Source organism: Trichoplax adhaerens, genomic scaffold, assembly GCF_000150275.1.
Source record: "Trichoplax adhaerens TRIADscaffold_12 genomic scaffold, whole genome shotgun sequence".
Taxonomy (NCBI): Eukaryota; Metazoa; Placozoa; class Uniplacotomia; order Trichoplacea; family Trichoplacidae; genus Trichoplax; species Trichoplax adhaerens.
This window is the reverse complement of record NW_002060954.1, coordinates 464,693-491,009: the sequence shown is the minus strand read 5'-3', so window position 1 is coordinate 491,009 and position 26,317 is coordinate 464,693. Positions and strand designations below refer to the sequence as shown.

At 31.9% G+C, this 26,317-nt stretch overlaps 3 protein-coding genes across 3 annotated transcripts; 1 reads left to right on the top strand and 2 right to left on the bottom strand.

Annotated features, from left to right (window-relative positions):
* Positions 1 to 687: 687 nt before the first annotated feature.
* Positions 688 to 2,134, bottom strand: TRIADDRAFT_59732 (uncharacterized protein; the record flags this gene model as incomplete). Its single annotated transcript, XM_002115699.1, has 6 exons — positions 688 to 839; positions 911 to 1,008; positions 1,203 to 1,301; positions 1,400 to 1,492; positions 1,712 to 1,794; positions 2,117 to 2,134. The coding sequence occupies 6 exons, from the start codon at positions 2,132 to 2,134 to the stop codon at positions 688 to 690; spliced, it is 543 nt and encodes a 180-aa protein (XP_002115735.1).
* Positions 2,135 to 4,613: 2,479 nt separating this feature from the next.
* On the top strand, positions 4,614 to 17,169 carry TRIADDRAFT_59731 (uncharacterized protein; the record flags this gene model as incomplete). The annotated part of the gene is made up of 22 exons (XM_002115832.1): positions 4,614 to 4,674; positions 5,745 to 7,133; positions 7,926 to 7,976; positions 8,199 to 8,314; positions 8,448 to 8,759; positions 8,867 to 10,379; positions 10,587 to 10,636; positions 10,740 to 10,854; positions 11,415 to 11,465; positions 11,600 to 11,710; positions 11,805 to 12,369; positions 12,966 to 13,255; positions 13,872 to 13,987; positions 14,315 to 14,474; positions 14,547 to 14,688; positions 14,751 to 14,790; positions 14,934 to 15,032; positions 15,107 to 15,247; positions 15,391 to 15,471; positions 16,690 to 16,801; positions 16,884 to 16,924; positions 17,026 to 17,169. The coding sequence occupies 22 exons, from the start codon at positions 4,614 to 4,616 to the stop codon at positions 17,167 to 17,169; spliced, it is 5,700 nt and encodes a 1,899-aa protein (XP_002115868.1).
* Positions 17,170 to 19,329: 2,160 nt separating this feature from the next.
* TRIADDRAFT_59730 (uncharacterized protein) lies at positions 19,330 to 24,691 on the bottom strand (the record flags this gene model as incomplete). The annotated part of the gene is made up of 19 exons (XM_002115698.1): positions 19,330 to 19,500; positions 19,583 to 19,675; positions 19,776 to 19,894; positions 20,001 to 20,088; positions 20,195 to 20,298; positions 20,462 to 20,570; positions 21,313 to 21,409; positions 21,495 to 21,596; positions 21,670 to 21,781; positions 21,869 to 21,953; positions 22,025 to 22,128; positions 22,472 to 22,521; positions 22,641 to 22,720; positions 22,988 to 23,102; positions 23,245 to 23,315; positions 23,534 to 23,609; positions 23,692 to 23,789; positions 23,930 to 24,043; positions 24,425 to 24,691. The coding sequence occupies 19 exons, from the start codon at positions 24,689 to 24,691 to the stop codon at positions 19,330 to 19,332; spliced, it is 2,055 nt and encodes a 684-aa protein (XP_002115734.1).
* Between the last annotated feature and the right edge of the window lie 1,626 nt (positions 24,692 to 26,317).

Below are 26,317 nucleotides of genomic sequence, written 5' to 3'. Positions count from 1 at the left end.
ACATGAAGTGTTACAAATTTTTATTTATTAATAAGAATCTCATTTTAAAATGATATTAATCGTAAATAAAAGTCTGACGAGAAGAATTCATATCCATCACATACACGTACTGTATATTATGTATTTTATTCTGTGCATTCGTACATATGAATAGGTGTGATGATTTCTATTCCAAAATATTAAGACGCTCTATGCAGAAGGCTATAAGTCATGAGAGGAAGCGTTTGTACGAGTACATTTGTATCTAATGCGCAAAATTTACTCCATTTTCTGACATATATTTCATAGATAACATCTTTGTTAGGCCACTTTTACTGTTGATAAGATCAAGCAGCATGAACTATATTTATCAAGTACTCATCAGCGCATCAGCAGTACTAAATTAAGATGTTATTAATCTACAGCTATAATTAGTTACCACCATTTGTAACGCGATTAGATTTACAATAGCATACGAAGATAAATCTATAAAGGTTTAAATAGTAAAGAGGTCGTAACGTTTATATCAACTGCTATATGCTAAATTTATCGGTATTTTTATGTAAACGCTGTGGTTGCAGCCACAATTGCATATTTTAGCACATTTGGTAGTTATAGTCTGTATTTTGATAGTTCTTTGCATAAAATACAGTTCGATATTATATTTTAGTAGATCCTGAGTTATATTTTTTAACAAGATCTTTGCCATTAATTATTCACTATACTAAGTTCTTCTTGATCCCTTTTGGCAGCCCATGCCTCCCAGACATGAGTCAAAAAGGTCCTAAATTCTTGTCTTATTACCTCCGGTCGATCTTCCATCGATGTGTGCACACATTTCAATCTTGACAGAGATCCAGCTATATATGTTAAATAATTATGTAATAAATCAGATACAAGAGTTTTCTAAATTAAACAATCCATAACTTACTCAAATCTACGACTTGTTTAGACCCATCAGGTTTAAGATGAGCGAATAGCATACACTGACTGTCGCGAAGGCCTTGCTGAGAAATGAAATGAGTATACCTGATAAAAAGTAACCCAAGATGATAAAAACTGCAGTCGCTTAATGGCAATTATGTGCCTGTACATGCTTAGCGATAAATACAAAGATGGATAAAGATTCATTTGTATCGAACTAATATAAATTATGATATTGGTCTACTAAAAAATAGTAGGAACACTATGTCTGATGTTACTATCATTTCCTATATAGTTACCATTTACTGATTTCTCCATTATGATCCAGATTATCGGGATTATACACAATAATCACTCCATGAGTATCTTTCCACATAGCCGGCCAACAACTTTCATAACTACCAGTAAAATAGTTGATGTATACCTTTCAGAATAAACTGTCCACGCTAATATCATAATATTCGTAGAATTATTACCACTAATAATAGTGACTCACTCGCTATTTCCGCTACAATCCCATAACTCTACATCAGCTTTAAGGGTACGATTTGAGCTATTTCTTAAGCCATTACATTCAAACTCCAATATCCTGCACGAACATTTACTTATGTTTTATGATTATTCTCATCATTTTAGTATACTATATATATAAATTACTTTAAACTTATAGATAACTAACCGTGATAAACGCATTATATCTAGAAACTTTTTATAAGTCAGTACTTCATGACGTATATTAAGGTATTGCTCAGATTACATGATTTGCGATCATTCAAGACGTTGAATATACTGTAGTTTCCAAACTGACCTTACGCCTTTCGTTGGTCGATAGTTTCCCCCAGTTAGATCTGTTGCTTCGGCTAAGGAATTAGCTATGACCGATTTCCCACTCTATATGTCGCAAACCGTTTGAATATATTATATTAAATTACTCGTATATCTGTAGTCCCTGATTAAAAACAATTATCAATGGGATTGTATATCTCGTAATATTATGAGCCTAACGTGATTCTAAAATACATAACAATTCATATGTTGAGTTTATAGGGAAGAAAGGGAAGGAATTATAAACTAAAACCCATAACCAAGTCATTTAAATATTTCTTTATAACGTATACGATATTTACGTAAAGGAAACGATGGCATAGTATGATCTAAATTCATTACTCGTTACTGTTTTTACAATCAGTACAAGTACAGTACTAGTACTTACATCGCACGGTCCAACCATCAATATTTTGGTTTTGAACATAATCAAGTAATGTTGAATTGTGGCAATGTTTAGTCGAGAAGGTGACAGATTATAAAGTATTACTAGAATTTTTTGAATTGTATATCTATGATTTTGCGTGATGTGTCGTTACTTGCAATAGTTGTACCTTTCTATATGAACGATTATAATTGTCGATGGTTTGTGGGCTGCTTAAAGTGCAAACGCTAACACAGTAGCTTCATAGTCTACATTACATTATTGCAGCTGTTACAGTAATTGTACTCTCTCATCCTAATACGAGAAACTTGACATAATAACATCTACGGTCTACCTATGCCATACAGTTCGTATCGCATTTCACTATGTCCTCATACAGTTATAGTAACTTAAGGGTTAATGGAAAGGCAGATTGCGGTTGCCATAGTACTGATAACTAACAATGTGTTCACCAGTATTTAAGCATTATCTGAAGCTAGAACGCTAGCTAATAATCCATTAGTAAGAAGTAATTATAATAGTCTTTTCTGTGTACTGGAACCAAATAGCTTGTAGATTCAGATTGATAAGTCTATTGATCATAAGTTACCTTGGTAACAGAGGCGTGTGCATGTGTAATAAGGTTTTCTTTTAGTAGTCCATGCTCTAGAGTTTCACCAACGTACAGTACAGTACGGTATACTGTACAGTACTGTACAGTACTGTACTATGAATAGAGTCTTTAAGACTGTAGTACTGTAATACTGTACAGTACTGTACACTGTACAGTACAAGACTTACGGTACTGTAATTATTATACCAAAATTTTTATACTGTAGAGAAGTGTAGCTGATGAGTCCGGATAGTCAGTCGTCGCCGGAAAATCGATGCCAGACCGAAATGTCCGGTAGCAGTTTACGGTCCGTTGTTATTTCAACAGAGTCCGGTCTTAAAAATTTTTTACGTGTTTTGCATGAAATCAGATCCATAAATGGACCCTATCGAACGTAACTGACAAGAGTTAAGACTTTTTAAGTTCTAAATTCTGATCATCGCATATCCGGCCGAGTCAAATTTTGAGCCTCTGTAATATAATACCGTACAAATGCAGTAAAATAATATTTTTAGCAACGTTCATGTAAATACGTTCTCTACAGTGATTAAGAACTCTATCATTGGTTATAATATTCACTTGTACGCATATACCCTGAAGGCTACTAATCAACGATAGCCTCGTTCAAAACAACTACTAAGTTTATACAGCATACAAATATATTTTGTATACATCATACTACATTACTCATACGTAAGTCACTTTCCCTCTTTATATTTACTACTGGTAGATAAATACTTCACAAAATTGATGCAAGCTACTAGGTGTAATATCATTGCCCATTTATCTACTAATCATGTACACTAGTATACAGCAGATCATGATGATAATGCGTGCAGAATCGTAACAATAACGTAATACAACTAGAAGCGTACTAGGTCACAATCTATTACATATATGTATATGTGTGTTAGCGTATTAGACTTAGAATCCTTTCTCTGTGCAGCAGCATATCTCTCTCTATCTTGTGCCCGACTAACTTAGGGTAATAAAGCTCTCTTCTCTGAACAGCTATCTCTCTCGTCTACAGTCTATAAGTAGAAAGACATGTTATTATACTAGGTACATATATTTTTTCAAAGGCACAATAATAAAACGTTCTCTATTTATGAATAATTTAATGATTTTTTTAGATTTCTAGATAAAACCTGAAGTATTATTAATTTAATGAAATTAGTAATCATATATATATGTGTATAATAGGTCTTCTAATTTAGTATTAATTTATCATGAAGTACCAGTATACATTTAATATCAATAAAAAGATTATAAAATTTAATTCACTTGATTGCAATTAAGATAATTAGCTAATTAGTAGCCGTTTTATTACAATACAATGATCGAATAAAAATTAAAATTTTCTGAAACAACGATAATACTGTATACTTACCAGAGTATAACATAAGGAGTTCAGTATATCAAGCGGTGAATAAATTTTCGACATCAATAAGCAGATATTGTACACAATGGAAATTTAACTGGGTTTTTGTTATTTTATTTTATGAAAGTGATGAACATATCGATATTTTTATTTGTGGTACTGTAATATCCTACTAAGAATTGAAATTAATTATTCTACTTTCACATATAAATCAAAACGAGCTTTAGTGTAAAATAAATAAGTGAATAAAATACTCCATGCAATAATTATAAACAAAGTGTCAAGTTAGAATTAAGGAGTCCTTAACTAACTTCCTTACCGTGTATAATCTCTTTTTATGAAAGATAATAAGACCAAGGACATTTTCAGCGTGGTATTTATGAGAAGTATTCATACATACTTAAAAGATATGCATCGACTTCAATTATTATTTTATTGATTACATTAAACTAAATTAGATTGTATCAAAACAAGTTAACTTTAAAATATTTATAGCATTTAAAGATTTCAGTTATAAAATATGCATCATGGGCTACATTGCAATCCTTCACTACAAATATATAGTCAAGAGTGAATACTTGCGTGTAGGTGAGATGAGAGAGAGCAAATAAAATAGTAATTGATTACCCAGAGAATGCTCAATGATATGATTTTTCTTACCTAATATTAAATAATTTAGATCTTCATTTATTACATTTTAAATCATGTTTAGTAATAACGGAGATATTTCTGCCAGTGTTTAGAAGATACCTCAAACGTTTCATTTTCATGCCTATAGTAAGACTAGTCATATTGGTATTTATTAATTGCAAGTTATACAATCAGACACACACAGAAAAAGTTATAGACTTTACCATAAACACAATAAAATTAAGTGAAATATATAAACATGTACAAGAAATGAAGTTTAGATTGAAAAAACGATTGTTTCCAGGCCAACAGCCTGCTGATAATTAACGTGATTGATAAAAAGGCATTAATGTAATCTTTGAAAAATAAATCGTCCTAAATTGAGTCCAAATTTTTAGTGCAATGTTTTGTTTTAACGAAAATTGATCTATCGTAGAAAGATATACGAATTAACTAAATGCTGCAATGCAACAGGTGACAAAAGTAATACTCTTAATCAAGAGCATGTACTGTAGTATTTTAGGGCTGTAATATACGTATTTCGATTAATTATTATTAATTAATTATGGACCACAGTGAGGCTATTACTTATTTATAACTGTTAATTTGGCCAACTGAAATCAACTTTTTAATTTTTGTAAGCATTTTACGAAATTACTGATAGTTATGTAACAACTATGAATCGAATCTTTTCGTTATATGGAATTCTCGAATTGACGTGAACACATTAATCATCCATGCATCGTTTTTCTTTGTGGTGCTCAAGCAACTCAGCTAAAGCAGTATGACATTTAAAACCAGTTTGTTCTCAGATTCAGCTAAACAGTTTCACTCGAATTTACTGTACAATTTAGATACAGTATAACGGTATATCCAAATTATCTCATAAAGAATTTGTGACATCATAACCCATAAACAAGGATGATTTTAGCTGAGCTAGCTGTTCTTCTTTCTACCATAACGTTTTATTTACTTGCAAAGACAATTATTTTACTGATATTTTCCGAAATGTTACCATGTCGATTTAGAAACATCCCCGGCGTTTCAAAGCAAAAAGGGCTATCAAGTTACGAATGATCGTGACGGTCTTCATGACAACGACAACGATAACGTCTCAGGCAATCTACCTAGACTATCAAGCATAGGTCGGCATTCATTAAGATTATCTCATCGATTAAAGACAGACCAAGAAAGTCATGAATATCAGGAAGATAAATCCAAGAATGATTTTCGCCCTAATAATCAATTGCCTACTTTCGCAGATAAGTTACGAACGTCACCATTAACTGATCTATCATTAGCTCGAAATTACAGTCATTTACGAGCTCTACCAAATCATGATAATCCGACTCTAGGAAATTCAGCTGATAATACACGAAATAATAATTCTAGTAATCTGTTACGCTTACGAACACAATCCGACCTTGGTACTGATAATAAGCAATTACGACGACGTTATAAACCGTTCACATTATCAACTCAAAAGCATCATTTTAATGATGATGATAATCACAAAAATTTAGCAAATCATGCGCGATCTCATTCTGGTAGTTCACTAGAGAGACTGTCTCAAAGACGAGCACAATATCGTGAGAACGTGGACTTAGATAAATCAGCAGCTCCGATAGCGAGCGAGATATATCTCGAGAACTCGCCTTCACAGCAACCATATGAAATTAATGCTGATGAAAGTATAATCATGAATGGTGATGAAAACAATAAAAATCAATATCAATTGCAGCAGCACGAAGGAGTAGTATCTATATCGCCGTCTTTGGAGTCTTTGACAACAACGCAAGATAATAATATTCAACATTTTGATAAGAAAGATCCGCAAGAAGAAATACATCAACAACATAACACAGACACTCATCATTCCAAAGGAACTACTGAAATAGAGGAAAACAATTATCAGCCGTCATTCAAGGCTGATCCTAATGAGGATGCTAATTTCTCTTCAGTTCACAATGAAGGTGATAATGTATCGTCAAAACCGACGCCGGACTTAGAATCACTTGTACCATCGTTGCTACCGTCGCATCAAACTGTAGACTCAGTTGATGATCCAATGGTACCACCTAAATTACCGTCCTCCCCTCCCCCACTTATACCATCTCAATTGGTTGAGAAAGCAGAACAAATCGATGCAAATGTTGCTAATGAAAAGCAAGACCTAATAAAGGCTAATACTACTGTAAATACTGCTTCGGTTCGCAGTAATATTGGAAGTCCTTTAAGTTCTGGTAGCCAATCTAGTAGTTACTCTCCTTTTCGTTCGGCTGTTAGTCCATTTAGCGATTCTTCTCAAGAGTGTCCCAAACTAAATATAGATAAACCTCTTATTCAATGGACACCTTCTGATGTAGGAAACTGGTTAACAAGTGTGGGTTTAGATGCTATGAAACGACGATTTACGAGTGAGTACGATACCCTGTTAATTGCGAAACATGTACTGTATATATATTTATATCGATACGTATTATCATATCGTCAGTTTTAATTTAACATATTTTAATTGGTATTACCACTATTATGTCTTCTATGAAAGTATTTGACCTTAAAATTATCTTAATAAATTTTCTCAAATGTCTTCAGCTTAGCGCAAAACATTTTCATTTTATCGTTGCATCGTCAGTCCGTATGTATACTCATAAAAATTAGGTAGTTTATTGTAGAATTGGAAAATTATCACAACAATTGCATTGCATAGCGCCTTCACTAACTGTAGACGTGAACAAATATAGATATACAGCATACACAAGAGCAAACATAGATATAAACTTTATAAAGAGTGAAGACTCAATATATAACGAACCAAGATGACTTCGTATTTTCTACTGAAATTCTCCTCATACGAGCATATATCTGCATCAGATATTTCTAAGAGAGGAGTTACGATGAGAGTCTTTATGAAGCACGAAATATTCTATTTATTACAATAGAAATATTCTATTATTTTGTTGCTACCTAAAGATTTTATAGGTGTATTATATAATATTCTGATGATAATTCTGATTGTTCCAACAAATTTTTAAAAATTTTTGTGTTGGCTATGAAATTGTCAAAACGACTTTATGTACGCATTTGAAGGTCTTACGAAACATATTCCCATACTAAAGTAGCTCAAAGATGATAAGTCTTGCTTTCTAATAATTTCATTTATAAATGATCAACCAATAACAATTTGATGTACTTTTTATATTATATAGCTAACAAAATCGATGGAAAGGAGCTTGAGAAAATGACAAAGGAAAAATTGGGTAATTCGTAACTTTAAACATTTCTTAATATTAAGAATTCGCGATTTTGACTTAGAAGAAATCAAGATTACAATCACGAATAGTTAGTTATAATTATTGAAATTCAAAGTATAATAACTAAAGGATAGCTTCTACCGAATTAGTACGCATAAATAGATGCTAGTCTACGTTAGCAACGCTTAGTTAACAGAATTAAACAATCCTGAACATCTGTTTATATAGAACAAATTGGAGTAAGATATGCGATGTTAAGAGATAAAATTATGGATAAAATTATGAAACTAAGAAGTGAATTAATAAAAAATAAGCCTAAACCTGTCGAAAAATCGAAAGAAGAGGTAATTTTGCTAAATACTATAAATTGTTACCGTTCCTCCATAGGATGAATGGGTTTACGGGTAGATCAACTGATACGGCCGTTTTACCAATATTTCTTAATATTGTTACGTTACAGTTCAATTTCTGTTTCAGGTATCGCTTGTCTATCCTAAGCCTGCTAGTAAAGCTTCAGAAATGAGCTCTATTAGTGATTTAACTAAAAAGGAACGAAAACCGATAGCAATCAGTCCTCAAACAGAGATAGCCCCTCCGTTACCAGAAACTCCACCACCTAGTAAGGCACCTCAGGCCGATATGAAATCTGTTCCAACAGATTTATCTGTTAAGAGGACTGCTAGCGAACAATCTGATAAATCTGCACCTAACCAGTCTCCGACATCAAATGAAAATACATCCAATCAAGCTACTAAACCAAACTCTGAATACAACAAGACTTTAGATTCGGTATGTATTCTGATATCAGTACGTTTAAATATTATTAACCCAAACTCCTGCATGATATAACTGTGTTTCACAATTGATCTTAATCATTTCATTTTATTCCTGTAAAGGATAACAAAGGCTTATCCGTAATAAAGAAACCTTCTCTTCCAGAGAGTGAATTGCCAAGTTCTCAGAAGAAAAGTAATTTCAAAGTAGATGACAATAATAATACTAAAGGTAAGGATGAAAGCAGCCGCCGAGCCAAAAAGACATTTCCAACGATCCCTAAAAAAGTTAAAGGAGACGATGTATCTCAGGAGAGCACTATTCATTTAGAGAATGTTATACTACGTTTTAACAATGAGAATCGCAAAGACTTAGCAACAGTCGCTGCATCAGCCGGAGCGGAAGCAGCAGCTATAGCAGCGAGAAGGTTTGGCCTATTCTTTAATAAAGTTGATGACGCTAAAGATAAAAGACATCAAAAAAGAATGGCGAGGTTATCATCCAATACCCAAAAGCAAAATCAATCCTTTTCCAGTTCTAAGAAAGATGCACGATCAGCAACAACAACAACAGATAATGGTGAAGTAGCGCCAGACCCTGTTTCTAACGATTATACATGTGTATCGCGAAATATTGCTGTTAAAAATCCATCATACGAAGTTATTTCTTCTCTAGAGCCCGACGACGATGCTCTGCGCCATCCTAATGCTACAGTTGCGGGACAGTTATTGCTGATTGATGACAAATATTATTATGTTCCGCTATCATCTCCACGGTCACCTCATCAACTTTCTCATGATCCATTTAATACCAATACATCGGAAGACATCCCCGTGCGGGATAAAGTATCTGCTAAATCTGAGTCCCCTACTGTGAACGAGCTGTCAAAAGAAACTAATGTTGAAAGTAATCAAACACTCAGTCCGGTCCCGGATGAAACCATTGATCCGCTGATCAAGATCCCACCTAAGCCGAATCGATATATTAAATCTATGTCACAATCAAATCGTGATAGCTCAACAGAACCTAATCATGATATTCAAACTATTGAACCTAAATCCCACTTAGTAAATGACTTTATAGAGAAAAAAACCATTAACAATGATCAGCAAAGCCCACCGGATCTTGCTATAGATCTATCAGAATTAGCTTCCCAAAACGAATTAGATAAAACGCTACCTTCTTTAGAAATAGATTCAACTAATAAATTTTCACGTTATTCGTCAGAAGCAACTCGTGGAGTAATTCCTCTTGATGGCATCATATCCCAAAGTATTTCGCCGTACCAACAACATTCATCTGATATATCTACCTCGGAATTGGATCGATCAGATAATGACCTATTATACCAGCAATCTAACGAACCGTTTGCTAATTATTTCAATCAGTCGTTAGATGATGGAATAAATAAACAGGATTCCCAACTTAACGAAGCTACGCCCAAGCTAAAAAATTTCAATTCTGAATTGCCGTTGGAAAATTCAGTTATTAAAGAACATCCATTACAATTATCTACCAATGAAGCCAGTAACTGTCAAATTAGAAATCCAATATCGGAGCAACAAGATCATAAAATACCTACTATTGGTAGTATATATGACCATTATCAAGAAGAAATAGAATCCATACAAAATGGTAATGTAATTTTTTTGTTTATGTGCACTGAATAGTATGACGCATTACAGCAATGAATTAAAATAGTCAAAAGAGTAATTTAATTTACGGTATCTTGAGTTTCTCACAAATCCAATCATAATAATTAAAATTGTTACTAAGTAAATCAATAAATGGTATGGGCCTGCATTTATAATTGTTTCTTTTTATGTATATGTCAAATAACAGAAGATCACGATAAGGATTTGAATCTTGAATCAACTGAAGTAGATGATAAGGTAATATAGAAAATCACCGCAATGTACATAAAAACGTCATGCTAGGTATATTATCAAAATGTCCAATGGATTATATATAATAAAGTGTGTTCGCTCATAATAGTTGCATACATCCATGAACCGAAAAATTAGTATTCCTATCAAATCAATGAACTCAGACGATGTTTCTTTGTGGTTAAATTCTATTGGATTGCCAGAAATAGCTGCTATTTGTGAAGGTAATATTGCTAAAAAAATCGATAAAAAGAAGTACTGGATAATAAAAGATTATTATCGTTTTCGTAAATGGTTGCATGTAACATACAGTATATAAAAATTTCTTTAAATAATAGTTTTAAATATTTATAATATACTAATTGATTACAGTTGCAATTTAATCCTTTAATTGCTAACCTAAAAATAGTTTGGAGGCGTGTCGTCTTATAAATAGTAATATATATTTAACATAAGAAAGTGATTTAATGGTAAAGAGTCACCTATTAATTATTCAGATGAACTAGTACTATGTATATGGGTATGTTTCAAGTTTTCGTTGCTGTTACTTTAGCATTATGTATCTACTTGAAGCAAGATGATTTATAAATACGTAGCCATCACATTCGAAGATATTCTACATTATATTTCACTAATATGCTACGGAAATCAATTATAATCAATTCAAAATTGTAGAATGTATGATCGGTGAGACAAAGTGATTACAATAATGTTATCGTATCACAGTTGATATTAAAAATTGTAAATATGAATTTTAAACATAATTCGCTATTCTTTTTATTAGATAATGCAATAAATGGTAAAGATATCCAAAATTTAGGTTCTAAATTATTTGGTAAGATTTTTTACATTAGATACTATAAAGGTGGTCAATACTTATTATAATGATCGAATGATTAGTGTGCCTCGCCTATTAATTTTCATATAATAGTTATGTACATTGAATAAATTCTTTGCTGGTATTAACAGAGCATCCTGAGCTAAATCTGGAAGAACGTAGAGAAGTCCTAGCTACTGAAATTTATTTTATGAATAACAAACCTGATCGGGAGAATTCAGAATTACATAACTCATTAAAAGGTATGCAACACTTTTTGTTAAATTCACAACAAACATGCTTGTTATTCCGTTACATTTTTATCATATGCACTTAATTGCTTATTCGCTGTCGTAGAAATTGCAAAAAATTCTAATGGTTCCGATAAAGTACTTGCCCTGGCAATCTTGGAAGTTATGAAATCTCCTCCATGGTGTCATGGTGTCGATGTTGACATCGATTTCAATAATAAAAATATCTTAAATTATTCAAACGGAACGGTTACCACTGCCGAAAATAATCAAACACCATTTTTAGAAAGCAATGATGATCTAAAACACCAAAACGGAGGGTCTTCACCTTATGCTGAAATCGGTCAAGTCCCCACAAGTGGCGGTATCCAACCATACAATTCTATTCCAACACAAAGTGAATTCGAGCCCAAAGTTGTCCCTAGTCAACAAAATATCGAAAATCAAAATAATTTATTTGGTTCGCAACCTGTTCAAGAAATTGTTAATACTACTACAATTTCTGACAACTCAGCAACATTAAACAGTTCGACGTTTTCAACAGGTAATGATAGTGATCTTCCGTCACACGGTGTACCTTCGTCTCCTCCAATCCGCTCTGGAGCAAATCTGCCACTATACATGCAACAAAATTTTGGAGAAAAACAAGATAAATCAGCTAAGAATAAAAAGTCAGTAATAGATTTATATCATTTTCTTGCTTAAATTGAGTACACAGCATCTTCATAGTATCAGTATTTTGCTGTTAAACGTGAAACAATATTTAACATTGATCACAGTTTATTTGGTACTTCATCATACGTTATTTACTATACATTATCAATTCAAATTCTTCTATTCTAACAGCTGAGCTGCAATTTCACTCCCTCTACATTTTCTTCTATCACTAAGCCCTTCAATATTTGTAATGATTCTATATTATGATAATACAGTATTACTAAAGACATTATGTTATGTATACTCTCATTTCACTCAGTAATGCCTAAATATAATATGAATATTGCAATAGTAGATTTAGACTGTATTAAATGCACAGCACTGTAGATTTTAAGGGGATGAATAATTCGTTGGTAGAACGTGTGGTGTAGCTAGTTTATATTAAAAATAGTTCTGTATACTAAACATATCTGCAAATTCCGTTCATATCTCTATAATTTGTACCCTATAATATACGTCACACATGCACACTTTGATAGAAATAATAATAGTTACATGTTTCGAAACGTTACGAATAAGAACTGTAACTTCAAACTTTGGATTGTGACAGAAAGAAGATCACTACTAGAATCAGTAAGATATTTAAACCTGGTACAAAAAGCTCTAATGATGACAAAAAGAAAGTACGTAGTCAAAGCCAAGAAGAAGATAATGGCCTACTTAGGATTGATGCGAGTATTTTGCATCGTGGTCAATCTGTCCCTGGACCTTCCTACAAAGGTTTTAAAGTAGCACCACAGATTAATTGCTTGCAAGTTATTGAAAACTTACTGGAAAAATATGAAGTTCACACTGATCCGAAAACCTACTATATTTCGCAAGAATCACTCGATCAAACAGGTAAGTAGTTTAACTAGTAACTAGAATTAAAAGATATCTATCTACTAGTAGTCACAAATGAAGCCTAACCAGCCTTACTGAATATATACTCTTACATAATAAAAGTAGTAACAAGAGGCTCTCTGGTATACGTATGATAACTTTTTAAAAAGGAGTAATAATTTTTTCTGTAATAAGCTTGATTTAAACATGTTGCTAATTATTAATGCAGTAAGTGATCAGTACTAATATTTTCTGTTGAAATTCATGGCCACTTGACGTTCTTATTTATAGGCGCCCGAAAGGTTGACTAATACCATATAAAATTTTGTAGTACAGAGTTTACAAGTTTTAATCTAGAACAAAATCACTGTGTTAATTATAAATCAATAATGCAATTAGTACGTAGAATTGTACTAGCGATCATATTTCAGTTGGACACGGTCATAACAAGAGTGTATGTTTCAATATATATAACAATTAGTAGCACCGTATACATGCAACCTCTTTCTATGGTTTTATTAGTTCAGTAATCATATATTCGACTCCGTATACTTATTGAACATAGAAATAGAACTGCGTACATATTATTTCTTTACAGATTTAGCTTGAGCCTTTTATTTACTTTATTGAATAGTTCCAGCAGTAGAACTTAACTTCGACGACTATCCTCTGCCTATACAAATGAAATGGCCCAAAAATTCCAAGTTATTCTTCGAATTAAAGCGCAAATTGCCTATAATTAAAATACAGGTAACAAACGAAACAAAAATTATATAATAAATAATAAAGGTAATTGTAATTAAAATAGTATGACATCTCAGAGTTCTACCTATAGTAAGATTAATTGGTACGATGTTTCACGTCAAAGATATGTTCAATTACGATTAACATTTCGCAATGACCAAACAAAATCTTTGAAATGCATGTAGATTCAAATAGATAGGATAGTGTATCCTTTTAATTATATTCTACTTTAAGCACACTATAAATTTTAAATTTTTGGTAATTAAATTAGACATGCTATAATGTCTATGGCGCGAATAAAGTAAATTATAAACGTTTTGTGAATATCACTAGATGCAAATGATGTTGAATGATCAACCAAGCGATCAGTTAACAACTTACGAAGTATCAACTTCTACGACAGCGAAAGAAATCACACAGCAACAACTTAAATCTCGGAAAGTAGATATAGATAATCTACAAGACTGGTGCTTAGTCGAATTGACTCATGGAGGTAAATTTTTTACATTGCTTAAATTGAAGTGAAGATGAAACTTTAATAATTAAAATATTTGTTTTATTCTAGGAAATCGCATATTCGATGAAGAGGAATGCTTACATGCCGTTCATCATCAAAATGTACAAGTTTTGCTCTTGAAGAGGTCTAAACTACGTAGCACTTCTTCTAGTTTGTCTTCAAGTGGGGAAGATGTGGAGTTGATATTAAGGTTTGTACAGAGAATATTTACATAAGTATCATGATTGCTTTATCGTTTTTTATTATTTGCAGTAAAAATAATGATTATCCGCCTGCAAATAGTCAAGAAAGGGTAAGGCTATACTATTCTGTTTAGTAAACTTTGAAAAATTTAGTAGTTATTATTCCTCATCTAATTGAAAAATTTTTAAGGAATTACAGTATGATTATAAAGCTGACTGCTATTAATTTTAGAAATAATTCTTTCGAATTTAGCCAATCACGATCCCTGTTAATCAAAGTAATATCGCTTTTATCCAAAAACTACAAAAAGAAATGAATGATTCCCCAACACTGGAAAAACTTTTAGCAGAGGTTGGTCAGCATATTTTAATTTCGAAATAAAACAAAATTATTTTGAAACTGAATAAGGTCTACCCTTCATTTAGATCAATCAGCTAAGAAACATAGTTACCGCTTTGCAAAAAAGAGCTGCGTTGGCAATAGAAAATAGTATAATAAGTACCAACGCTAAGGTCGATTTAGAAAATGCTCAGCAAATTCATTCTCAAGAATTAGACGACAAACAGGTGAAGAAAATTGAGCTACAATAGTCATGATATTTTGATCTTTATGGTATATAATACTTTTAAATCGTTGTTTATGAAGATTGTTAAGATAATTAGATTTATGTACATGAATCGTTTCTTTAAAATTATATTATAATTTTTAGGGACAAATTGATAAATTAAAAGCTGTCATAGCACTAAAGGATAAAGAAATTCAGCAACTGCAAAATAGTAACAAGTCTAAGGTAATTTTATTCCTTGTTTAATGCAACTTACTGTTATTATCATCTATTCTTCTGGATACTAAATTATTAGCAACGAAAAAATTTATCCCTGCTGGGTCATAAGTACTCATTTCATAGCCATTGTATGCCTAGCATTGAAAATCTAGCAAATTCTTAACGTTAAATATATTGAATATAATCTCATCAGTTGGTTAAAGCCATGATTAATCGATCCTGACAGTAGCATGATCTTATTTAATTTACTCTTATAATGTACCTTTTCTTGACTGTATTAATCCCAAATTAAATTTTACGCTAATTTGCTATATAACTTTCCTTAAGAGCTCTAATTTTATAAGTAACCTAGTGTAATGATATCTTCTTTAAGTAGCGTAAAGTATTTTAAGGTAGACGATGATAGAAGGTATAAAGGATTTTATTGAGATACAAGTTACAGGCTAACAATGATATGGTTGTTATAGATAAGGTATTTGAGATAGCAGGAATGTAGGAACTGACTAACGAGTTAGCGTACAAGGGTATTTATAGGTTTTAGATGGGATTGAGATAATGTCTTTATATGTATAGCATGTCGTCTATATGTAGTCATGATGTCGTACATTATGAATGTAATACAATACAGTACTTAAACGGTATATGATAAGTATTCGTATATTAGGATATTACTATACTAGGCATCTTCTATATAAGATCATAATGTTACACCTAGCACCCCTTATTTTTCTTACCATATTCTTTATTGGAGTCATAAAATACTACTTGCTTCTATAGTTCTAAAATTTCGCAGCTAATTTCAGATACAGGTTAATCTTACATTGTAATAAAATTTTCGGAATGCCTTGAATGATGCAATGGTTATAAATCTTAGCTATTACAACCCCTTTTATTAAAAATTTAAATTCCAGAGCAAAAAGCTAATATTGGCTTACACTATTTATTCAAGGTGAAATCATCTCTTATTAAGTAGCTAAAGTTATAGAAATTAGATTCCAGAATATTTTATGTTAATATTTGATTCGATCATATCGCAGTAATTGTACAAGCGTGACCGTAATAGATCGCCCTTAGTTTGCAGATCTATAAGACTTTTTGTATGTTAATACTCGTATACGGCCCCTTTACAATTCTACTAAAACATTTATTAGAACACAAGAATAATAGATAAATGTGTTATTTAAATTATATTCTTGGGATTCTTCAATTCTAAATATTATTCAGGGCGATCAATTAACAACTCTAACTGGTGAACGTGATAGAGCATTGCGATTATTACAAAAATATGCGACGGGCAATGATATAACAGAACGCTTGCAAGGCATTCAAGTTCAAGGTAACTATTTATAGATATTAGGTATACATTGGTATGTATATTAGCTATTTCATATTAGTATGCCTTCTTTTTTCCAATTCAGATGATGCAGCTAATCATACATCGTTAAACGATAAAAATAAGGTAATTTTTGCATTATGTTAAGTTTTTTCGATTCAGATAATGCTATTAGTAATACCAATCTATTATAATTAATTACCAAATTGTCTTTTTACAATTGTTAGAATGAATTAATTAAAGATTTGCAAAGAAAGGAAAGAGAAAAGGAGTTTTTACAAGTTTATGTTAACAATATCCTTTCTGTAATATGTGAAGAAGCGCCACAATTATTGGAAAGTATTAATAGATTACAAAGTTCAAGACTTTGAAAAATTTTTTAACATCAACGTAAAGAATTAAATCTTCGTATTTTTATCTCTAGAAATCACATTAACTTTGATTTGCATAATCAATAATAAGATTATCATATAATATGTGCATTCACAAATTGAAATCTTAAACACATTTCGAATCTCTAATAATTAATTTAGATACAATGCTATATGTTTATGGTATCTATTATCGCATTACATCTCTCTAGTACGATATGAATTCTGAACTCCTGCTTTCCTTATACTGACTTAGCAGTAAGAGATCTCATTATATTCTAGCTTCCATACCTAAATTAGTTCTTCTGTAGTTGTTCATACCTCCGTCTGAACCGACTGGTATTATTATTATTGTAAAATATATTACTGTTATCTATAAATTTGTCTCTAAAAATATTTTACAATTTCTTGTACATTGTATATTTTTGATAAAGTGTACTCTTTATAGCTACCTACTTATGTTAATTTCTTGATGATTAGCATTGATTTCGCTCAGAGATAAAAATCAGTATTAATACTTAAGATAGATTGCAGCCTGATTGATTGCCAATACATGTAGATATATTTTACCTTTAAGCATAATGAAGGAACGTAAATATTAATTCACAGTATTAGTACGTGCAAAATAAGATACTCTTATCTTTAAAATCATGATATATGTAAATATTTCTTATAAAAAATGATCATGCGAAGTAGCTTTCAAGTAAATGCTGTATGTGCTAAAATTGATGCTGGTCATAATCTCATAAGGTTCCCTAAATCGGATATCAGTCTTACGCAATTAATTATGATCGCCTCAGATCTTAATTTGGATTTGATAGCTGTTACTCTTATCGATAAGCAGATTATCAATAAATTTAATCACAATGTATTATTACGTTCAACATTTTAATTTTTTTGTCGAATGTGAATCTCATAGCGAACAGATACGATATCAGTTCTTATTAAATTTGAGTAATAAAGTTATTCTGTCTAATTAATGATGTATAGTTAATATGTATAGTATATTATTTTCGTGCTAGAATTGAAATTAATTTCAATAATTTGAATACCTGCTACACAGATAGCAGCCAGTTACAATAGAATTAACACGTAGAGCTTTTGCAAAAGGTTTATGATTTTTTAAGGCAGACAATTTCGTGATTTAATTATGCGGAATTTACATTGATATGGAACTTCTATACGATGCTACGCATTGATTACGTCGAGTATGAGTTAGTGGTTTACTATTGAAGATTATAAGGCAATACTTTTAGTTGATTCCTTCGTTACTATTGTTCGTAATTGTAATTTAGTTACAGTTACAGTTTACAGAATAAGTATGCAGTACGTCATTTTTAATTTATAATGTGGATAAAAGCAGAAGTGATCGTTTTTTATGTCGTTGTTATACATCTTTATGTTAAGTTTGATTACTTAGACAACTTCTTGTCTCTTGCCAGTATTCTTTTATGCGTAACTACAAATAAACTATAGTCTTGTGCTCATAACTGAAGTAACTGCCTTTAGCACTGCGTAAGAATTTCTCCTCGTTAGGAAGAGCAATATCAACTCCGATATTATTGTTTTTGTATAGCACAATAATGCAGCTGCAGTTACAGGCTAACACTGTAGCGAGACATCACTGAAACTTTTGCAGTATTCAAGCTTCATACAGAAAACACTATAACCTATACAGTTGTTCATGTCACTACTTCGCACTCCAGTAGGACGCAATAACGCAATAAACGTCCAAATTCTCGGAATCCGGAGGCTTATGGACGGCTACGGAAAAAGAACAGCGATAGAGTGCTGTAGTAAGTCACTACCGTAGGTATGATTCAAACTATGCATAACAAGAAAGTGATAATTGAGACATTTCACGGGATAAAATATACTATAGATCAAATTTTAACTTTATATAATAACGTTTTCTTAATTTATATTTATTAACACAGTTTAAATTTTACGCATTGTATTATAAACTTCCGGGAAGACTAGCCTGTTATGCTGATAAGCAGCTAAAATTGCTATTAAGGATTCAATAGTAAGAATCGACACTAGTAATAGTTCTTTATACAGAAAGCCTCGTGGCACTTGCACCCAAGGAGTCATAATGTTAAATTGTATTATCAACAAAAGATAGTTTATATTAACTAATATAATTTATAAAGTACAATGCTATAAAGCTGTTGACCTAGTCGTAAAACAACCAGGATTCTCGAGGTATTTATACGGTTTAACTCGGTCACGACCTCTACATGACTGAAGAATCATTCGCTGAGGCAAATCTGTAACAGGCTTATCGCGTAATTCTTTTAATCTTGATTCAATACAAATTTCAAAACAAACCTGCACAATAAAACGAGGTAAAAAACTCAATATCAAATTTAAAATCTGTTAACGATAAATTTACAGATAATTTATTTCTTACTTGTAAGCGCTTTAGGATATTAGTCAGCATGAAATCAGCAGAATCATATTCCAGCAATTCTTGATAAAAGACGTTGATTTCCGCTTCGATGCACTAATAAGAGATAAAATTTATCGCAAAAGCTACGCGATCAATCGCTAAATGTCGATAGATACAATCTTTAAGAAATAAAAGCATGTTCCTCTAATTTCACCTTAATATCTGCGTTGATATTAGCGGTCAATTCCCTTTGATCACTGGAAATTGTAATATTAGTCAACGGTGGGTGAACTGGATAATCAGGTTCCAGCAGAACGACAGCATATAGCTTTACTACAGAAATATTATATTATTGAAGCATTAAATCCTAGATATAGCTCATCAAGAAATCAATTCATTGTAGCGAATTTTTTAATTTCCAATATTTGGCCCAATTTACCTCGGCGGTACGAAAACTTAATAGATACTGCAGTAGTGTTACCACTTTGCAATTTTTTATTTAATATGGCAGACATCTTCTTAATAGACTACAAATTATATTTTTGAAAAGTATACAATGAAAGGTGACATTCTTTACACAAAAAATTACTACAAAAACAACGCCCTCATTAATAATATGTATGTTTGCAATACCTCGATATTTACGTCGGTGCCGACTTTAAATTCTTTGATCTGCGAATAAGTATGAATAGGAAATAGTTTTCCATCTGAGTTTGTAGGAAACATCTGCAAGTTTTCTGTTAAGAAAAAGTAATAAAGAAATAAATCTTTGTACGACGTTAGTGCTTACATTAGCACATTAGTGCTTTCTAACAATTGCTTTTATAGTTCAGTTATTATCTTGTCGCAATGACAATACTTCTACTATATTAATAATTATATATATATAATACAACAGACCTAAAGCAATCAGTTGCTTAAGTAAGCTGGCTTTCGATTTCGTTCTAGCCAAAATAGCATTTACCACATTCGGCAATAAATCTGCACCAGCAGGTTCCATCGGCAATTCCTGAGTGATGAATAGCTCAGTGATTATTATGGATATTTAGAAAATACACAGTATTCCTACATCATATCTATTACGTGTGTATCTACTTTTACTTAATTTGGCGCTGTTTTATAGATGGATAATTCCAGATATCATTATAACTCTAACACCACTACGGTAATGTTGCACAATAATATAAAGAATTACTGTTAATCTATTCTCAAATACTAAACAGTTGAAGTAGAAACAAATACACATGTTCTTAATATCGATATAAAAGTATCCGATTTTTCTAGCGAATCTAAGAAATAATTCAAGTCAAATTTTCTAATTTAGAGTTTTGATAGTAAATTTGTAGCATTCCAGTCGTATCAAAACGCACCGATGTGCATCTATCAGTTAATCTGTCTACTGAATATAAAGTAATTAATGAAAGTGAAGCTTGTAAAATAATTGCATATACATATTACTAAAAGCTATATTAAACAAAATACCCGGTAATTACAAAGGAGATGATTGAAGCTGAAATTCAATATAACAAACATCTCGAATAGTAGCAATTTTAGGAATACTATGTCAATAACTGAGATAAGTTATTAGACCAGTAATGGTCGAAATTATTATTAGAGGTACACTGCTACTATTTTTAACGATATAAGGATGCTGGCATTAAAGGTATAGCAGCAATTAGAATTTTCCATCTGAAGGATGTCGCCTATACTTTGAAAACAGTTTTAATTATTAGATTTTGGGAAAAAGTAACCTCTTTTTCTAGCGAAAAAAATTGCAATCCCGTAATTGACTGAGCCCATATGTAAGGATTACCAATTTCCTTCACAAATTGATTGAAACTCGGCAATCTATCAATAACAGTGCACATAGTCCTTATAAATTTGAACAAAGTAATAGTTGACAAAGTAAATTATATATATGACCACGAGGTACCCTAGGCTTTGCAATTGCTGATGATTAGTAGCATTCGGTGTATCTTTACCAGTATCACCCGGAAAGAGGCAAGATAGTAGACTTGAATCTTCAATTGTTTGCCTGGAGAGGTCATTAAAAATATTACCATACTGTTCAGTTACATTAAGGAAAATTATTATTTAGTTGATCTAACCTTACGCTAGAGACATCTGGTAATTTAAATGACACTTCAATTTTCACCCCTTTTACAGCGCAAATATTTAAGATTGGATAATAATAAACACTTAAAGCCATTGAATTTCCATCTGATATAGTAAAAAAGAGAGGTTAATCAATGATACTAATACTACAATAACCAATGTTGGAATTCGAGATGAAAGACGTCAAACAACCTGACTCTTTTAACCTAAGAGAAACGCTTAATGGGTGTGGCGTTAATAGGTTCTTTAATTCCAGATTCTTCTTATTTCCCTGTCCCTGGTAATTATTATCTAAGTTATAGATCTTACGCTATATAGAACTATCCACATTACATCACAAGCTATTACCGATTGAGAGCTGGAGGCTCTTCGAATAGATTCCTCGACAACATTTTGATCAAATTGTTTTGCCTTGTGTAGATCACCAGTAATAGTTACACCTATATCAGAGTCTATTATCGAACCAAAGTCAGAAACGGGTCAAGATTAATAAATTCAAAAGGAGTTAATAAATGTACAGCCAAAACCGATATCAATAACCTATCAACAAAGTGCTAAGACCCTTATTGATGTTGGCTGTTGAGTATGATTAATGTAGCATGCTTCACTGACACGCAAGTGTTGAAAGAATACTAGCATGGAAGCAGGCATGCATGATAGGTTAGTATTTGGTACGTGTTTGGTAATAGAAAGATATAGGAGGAGGAGCAAAAAATTATTTTAATACAACAGCGTAGTAATTTGCTATGACGTGCATTGAACTCTTATGTTATAACAGCAGTAAGTTTTGCTTACCATTTGCTTCCTGATATGCGTTGGCTTGTACAAATAAGAAGTATAATGGTCTACATAAAAAATTAGTAGCTTAGTTTATAGGATCTTAAACCCTAGTACTAACATAAAAAATTGATTTTCAATTAGCATCAACTATCAGTAAAAGTATACTATTTATTCAGCGCTTTACCTAGGTAAATATCGTGCAGAGGAAGAACTGTCTACCTGACTAATGCTTAAAGATAGATAGTCTTGTAACGGCCGTGTAGCCTTGTGAGTTGTGAATAAGAATCAAATTAATCATTTTTATAGCAATGTTATAATTATTAAACTGCTAGGTCTAATAGTGTTTAAACAAATTAAAGTTAGAAAGGTGGGTAAGATATAACTACAACTTGATATCCTCTTACAAAGTAAAAATATTACGTAAATGCAAACGGAATAAGTAACGCTATAATGAAAGGTTAAATTGTAAATGCTTGTCTACGTTGTATAATTAAGATATAAATACAACTAAAGGCTGTATATAAAAATTACCGTAAGCACACTATCTAACAAGGGATTTAAATTCCTGATTCGTTTCCGTTTATCTTCGATTCGTTTGATCAATCTATCTTTTTCCTCTTTTGCTAGCCTACATTTCTCAGCTAATCTAGTAATAACCAATAAAAGATGAAGTACAAATCAAGTAACAGAATAATTAAGAATGTCACTCTATACTTGCTACAGTATGACAACTAAAATTTATTATCGCATTTTTAAAATGCAGCTAGCATTGACAACTTGACGCTTACTTTTCACGTTCTTGCAACTCCCACTGTAACTGTGCCAACTTCAATTGATGCGGATCATGACGGGTTCTTTCCTATGAAATTGAAAGTAACGGAGACCATAAGTGTATCTTTATTTCATTGGCAGATTGCTCATGTCAATAATTTTATAATACCACACATATATATTTTACAGTTCGTAACACTATTCTTAAATATAGCATAAAAATAATATCTAAGTACGTAAGTCTAAACAACTTCAAACTAGCTTTAATAGATATTCGAAATAGATCAATGTAATACTCGTACTAACCGGTAAAGATATATTTTCAGGAGCTACTCGATAAAATTCTTCTACTTCGAGCAATGTTATATCATCGCCACACGACCTAAGTGAAATGAAATTGTTTGCAAAGTACTGACTACTAATGATAAGAAAAGTTGTATTAACAATAAGAGAAGAACATTTACTTAAATTGTCCACATTTAGAGATTTCTTCTTTTAAATGAACAATCTCATATAGTAAATTCTCCAATTGCAGTTGGACTGATTCGCATTTTTGCTTGGCCTATTGGTGATAATAATTATCGAAGATATATGATATGCATATTAAATAGTAATAAATAATCTAAGACTTTGCGAACATAAAATAAGTGATTACATATCGCTCATGGATCAGATTGTTAAATTTCGACGAGATGTTCTTACCTCTTGCGTAGAATCTTTAGCATTTTTGCATAACATCTGAGAGATTCTATTAATTTCTCGTAGGGACAATATTGACATTAAGGCTTGAGGTTTTATTTTCGCAACTTCTCTGGTCTAGTATCAAACAGCGATTTAGTCATCAAATAAGACGATCTGGTAAAATGATAAGCTGAAAACTACGGTAATAGTTTCTATGCAAGTAAGAGTAAAATGATGCTTCTTCCGTTGTAACGCAAGCTCATTTCTAGTGTTTGCATTTTCATGGTTGATATTAATTTTAAATACGACAGTAATCATCCCTCCTTGACTTCAGTGTTCTGCGATAAGATTGTAAACAAATTAAAAATTTGACTTACAATACTTATAATTATAATTATTACTCGTTTGACCTACTGTACTGTATATTAAATAGGGACGGAGCGAAAGGCAAACACGTGTATGAATTCGTATTTACGATTTTGAGCCTTTATCGATAAAATACTACCATGAACTTACAGAATTCTCAGCCGAATATAGCTTTACTTTCTTTATTGTCTGCATAGATCGTTTGATGTCTTCGCAATGTTGATTAAATTTATCAATAAATACTGAAGGATCGTCGATTAGATCCTGCAAAATTAATTCATCGTCATCCTTGTTCTCTCGAGCTTCGTTGTCAGCTTTTATAACTTCATCGCTGCTTTTCTTAATCTTCACGGAAGGTGATGCAGGCGAAGATTCTTTATTAGCTTGCTGCCCCTTTATTGTCTTTCTCCGTTTCATTCTGCAAAGCTGAATAATTTATTTATTATTCACGCTTTTGTAGATGAAAATGCTGAAGGATTATTACTGTAAGTCAATGCGGCTGTTTCTTAATTTGTAATCTTGGTTAACTGTCGAGAATTTTTGTTGAAGAAATGCTTGCTGTGTACAGTGTACGTTATTATACTGTACAGTACAATACATCAAAGCAACTACAGTATAGTGTACAGTACCGTACTGTACTGTACAGTACATACAGTACATAAAATCTAGAAGTCAAACCAGTACTGGAAAACAAATGTACTGTACGCATGCAGTCATGGATTACTAGTAATCTACTGTACTGTACGCTAGAAGAAAACCTGCCTTCTTCTAGTAGTCCATGGTACAGTACTATACTAGTATTTTAGTTTAAAATTTTAAGCTGTACTTTCATGTGCTGTCGATGAGCAGGAACTTGTACAGTACGGTACAGTGTACACTGTACGGAAAACAAAACTACCGCGTTTTAAGCAGTCCTACAACGAATATATTAATATCCTAAAGTTATTGCAATTTCCAGTATGAAAAAATTGCTTATATACCCAAAGCCAATTAATTACTAATGATGATCGACTGGATTTACATGATAATTTATAATCAGACATAAACGTATTTTCTTTGGCTAGGAATTATCCAAGATTCTAGGTGTTACTAGATTAATACTGTAGTGTACTATATGTTACTTGACGTACTGTACAGTACAGTACAGTATACAGTACTGTATAAGGCTGTACAGTATATTTTTGGCTTTGTACTGTACTGTACAGTAAACCGCTGCTCCTTTCTACTGTACTGTACTGTACGACGTTTACTGTATGATAACGGACAGACTGAACACTATACTGTACTGTACACTCAGTGTACAGTACTGTAACAGTATGAACCGATTCTCGGCACTCAATCTTGTACCGTACTGTAGTACTGTAGTCTAACTGTACAGTAGACCACTATTTCATCATCACTTGTACATTGTACAGTATACTATTTGAACCGACCGTACACGCATCAGTGACTGATGATGGTTTGTATTCGAAATGTCAAAGAAATAAATTAAATTCAATAATGCAGTAAAAATTTTATAAAAAGTGCCAGTTGCTCATGGTTGTAATTATTCGAGAAATTTTAGCCAAATTCAATGTAAGTTTAAAAAATTGAAAGACCTAATTGACGGCTACACTATGGCTGAACAGGACAGTTTCCAACTAGTACGCACAGTGTGGTACTATATGGTGTACTGTACATTTACATTGTACAGTATAGGGCTTGCCACGCCCATGAAATCGTGGTTCAATATACGCGGTACTGTACTGTACTGTACTGTATGCGCTCAGGCATATAAAATAAAATAAAATAAAATAAATAAATACCGTACCTTCATGATCCGTACTGTCCGTAGCAGAAGTCACTGATATAAATAAAAATAGTATAGTATAGTACTGTAGTGTACATTTTTTCTTTCTTCATCATCGCATATTTATTTATTATTGAATCATGTCATTTAATATTTTTCACTTATGCTTTTAAATATGAAGTAGTAAGCGAAAATAGTATATGTATATCTCCACTCATTGACGTATTTTATCCAGCAAGACATCTGCTGCATTT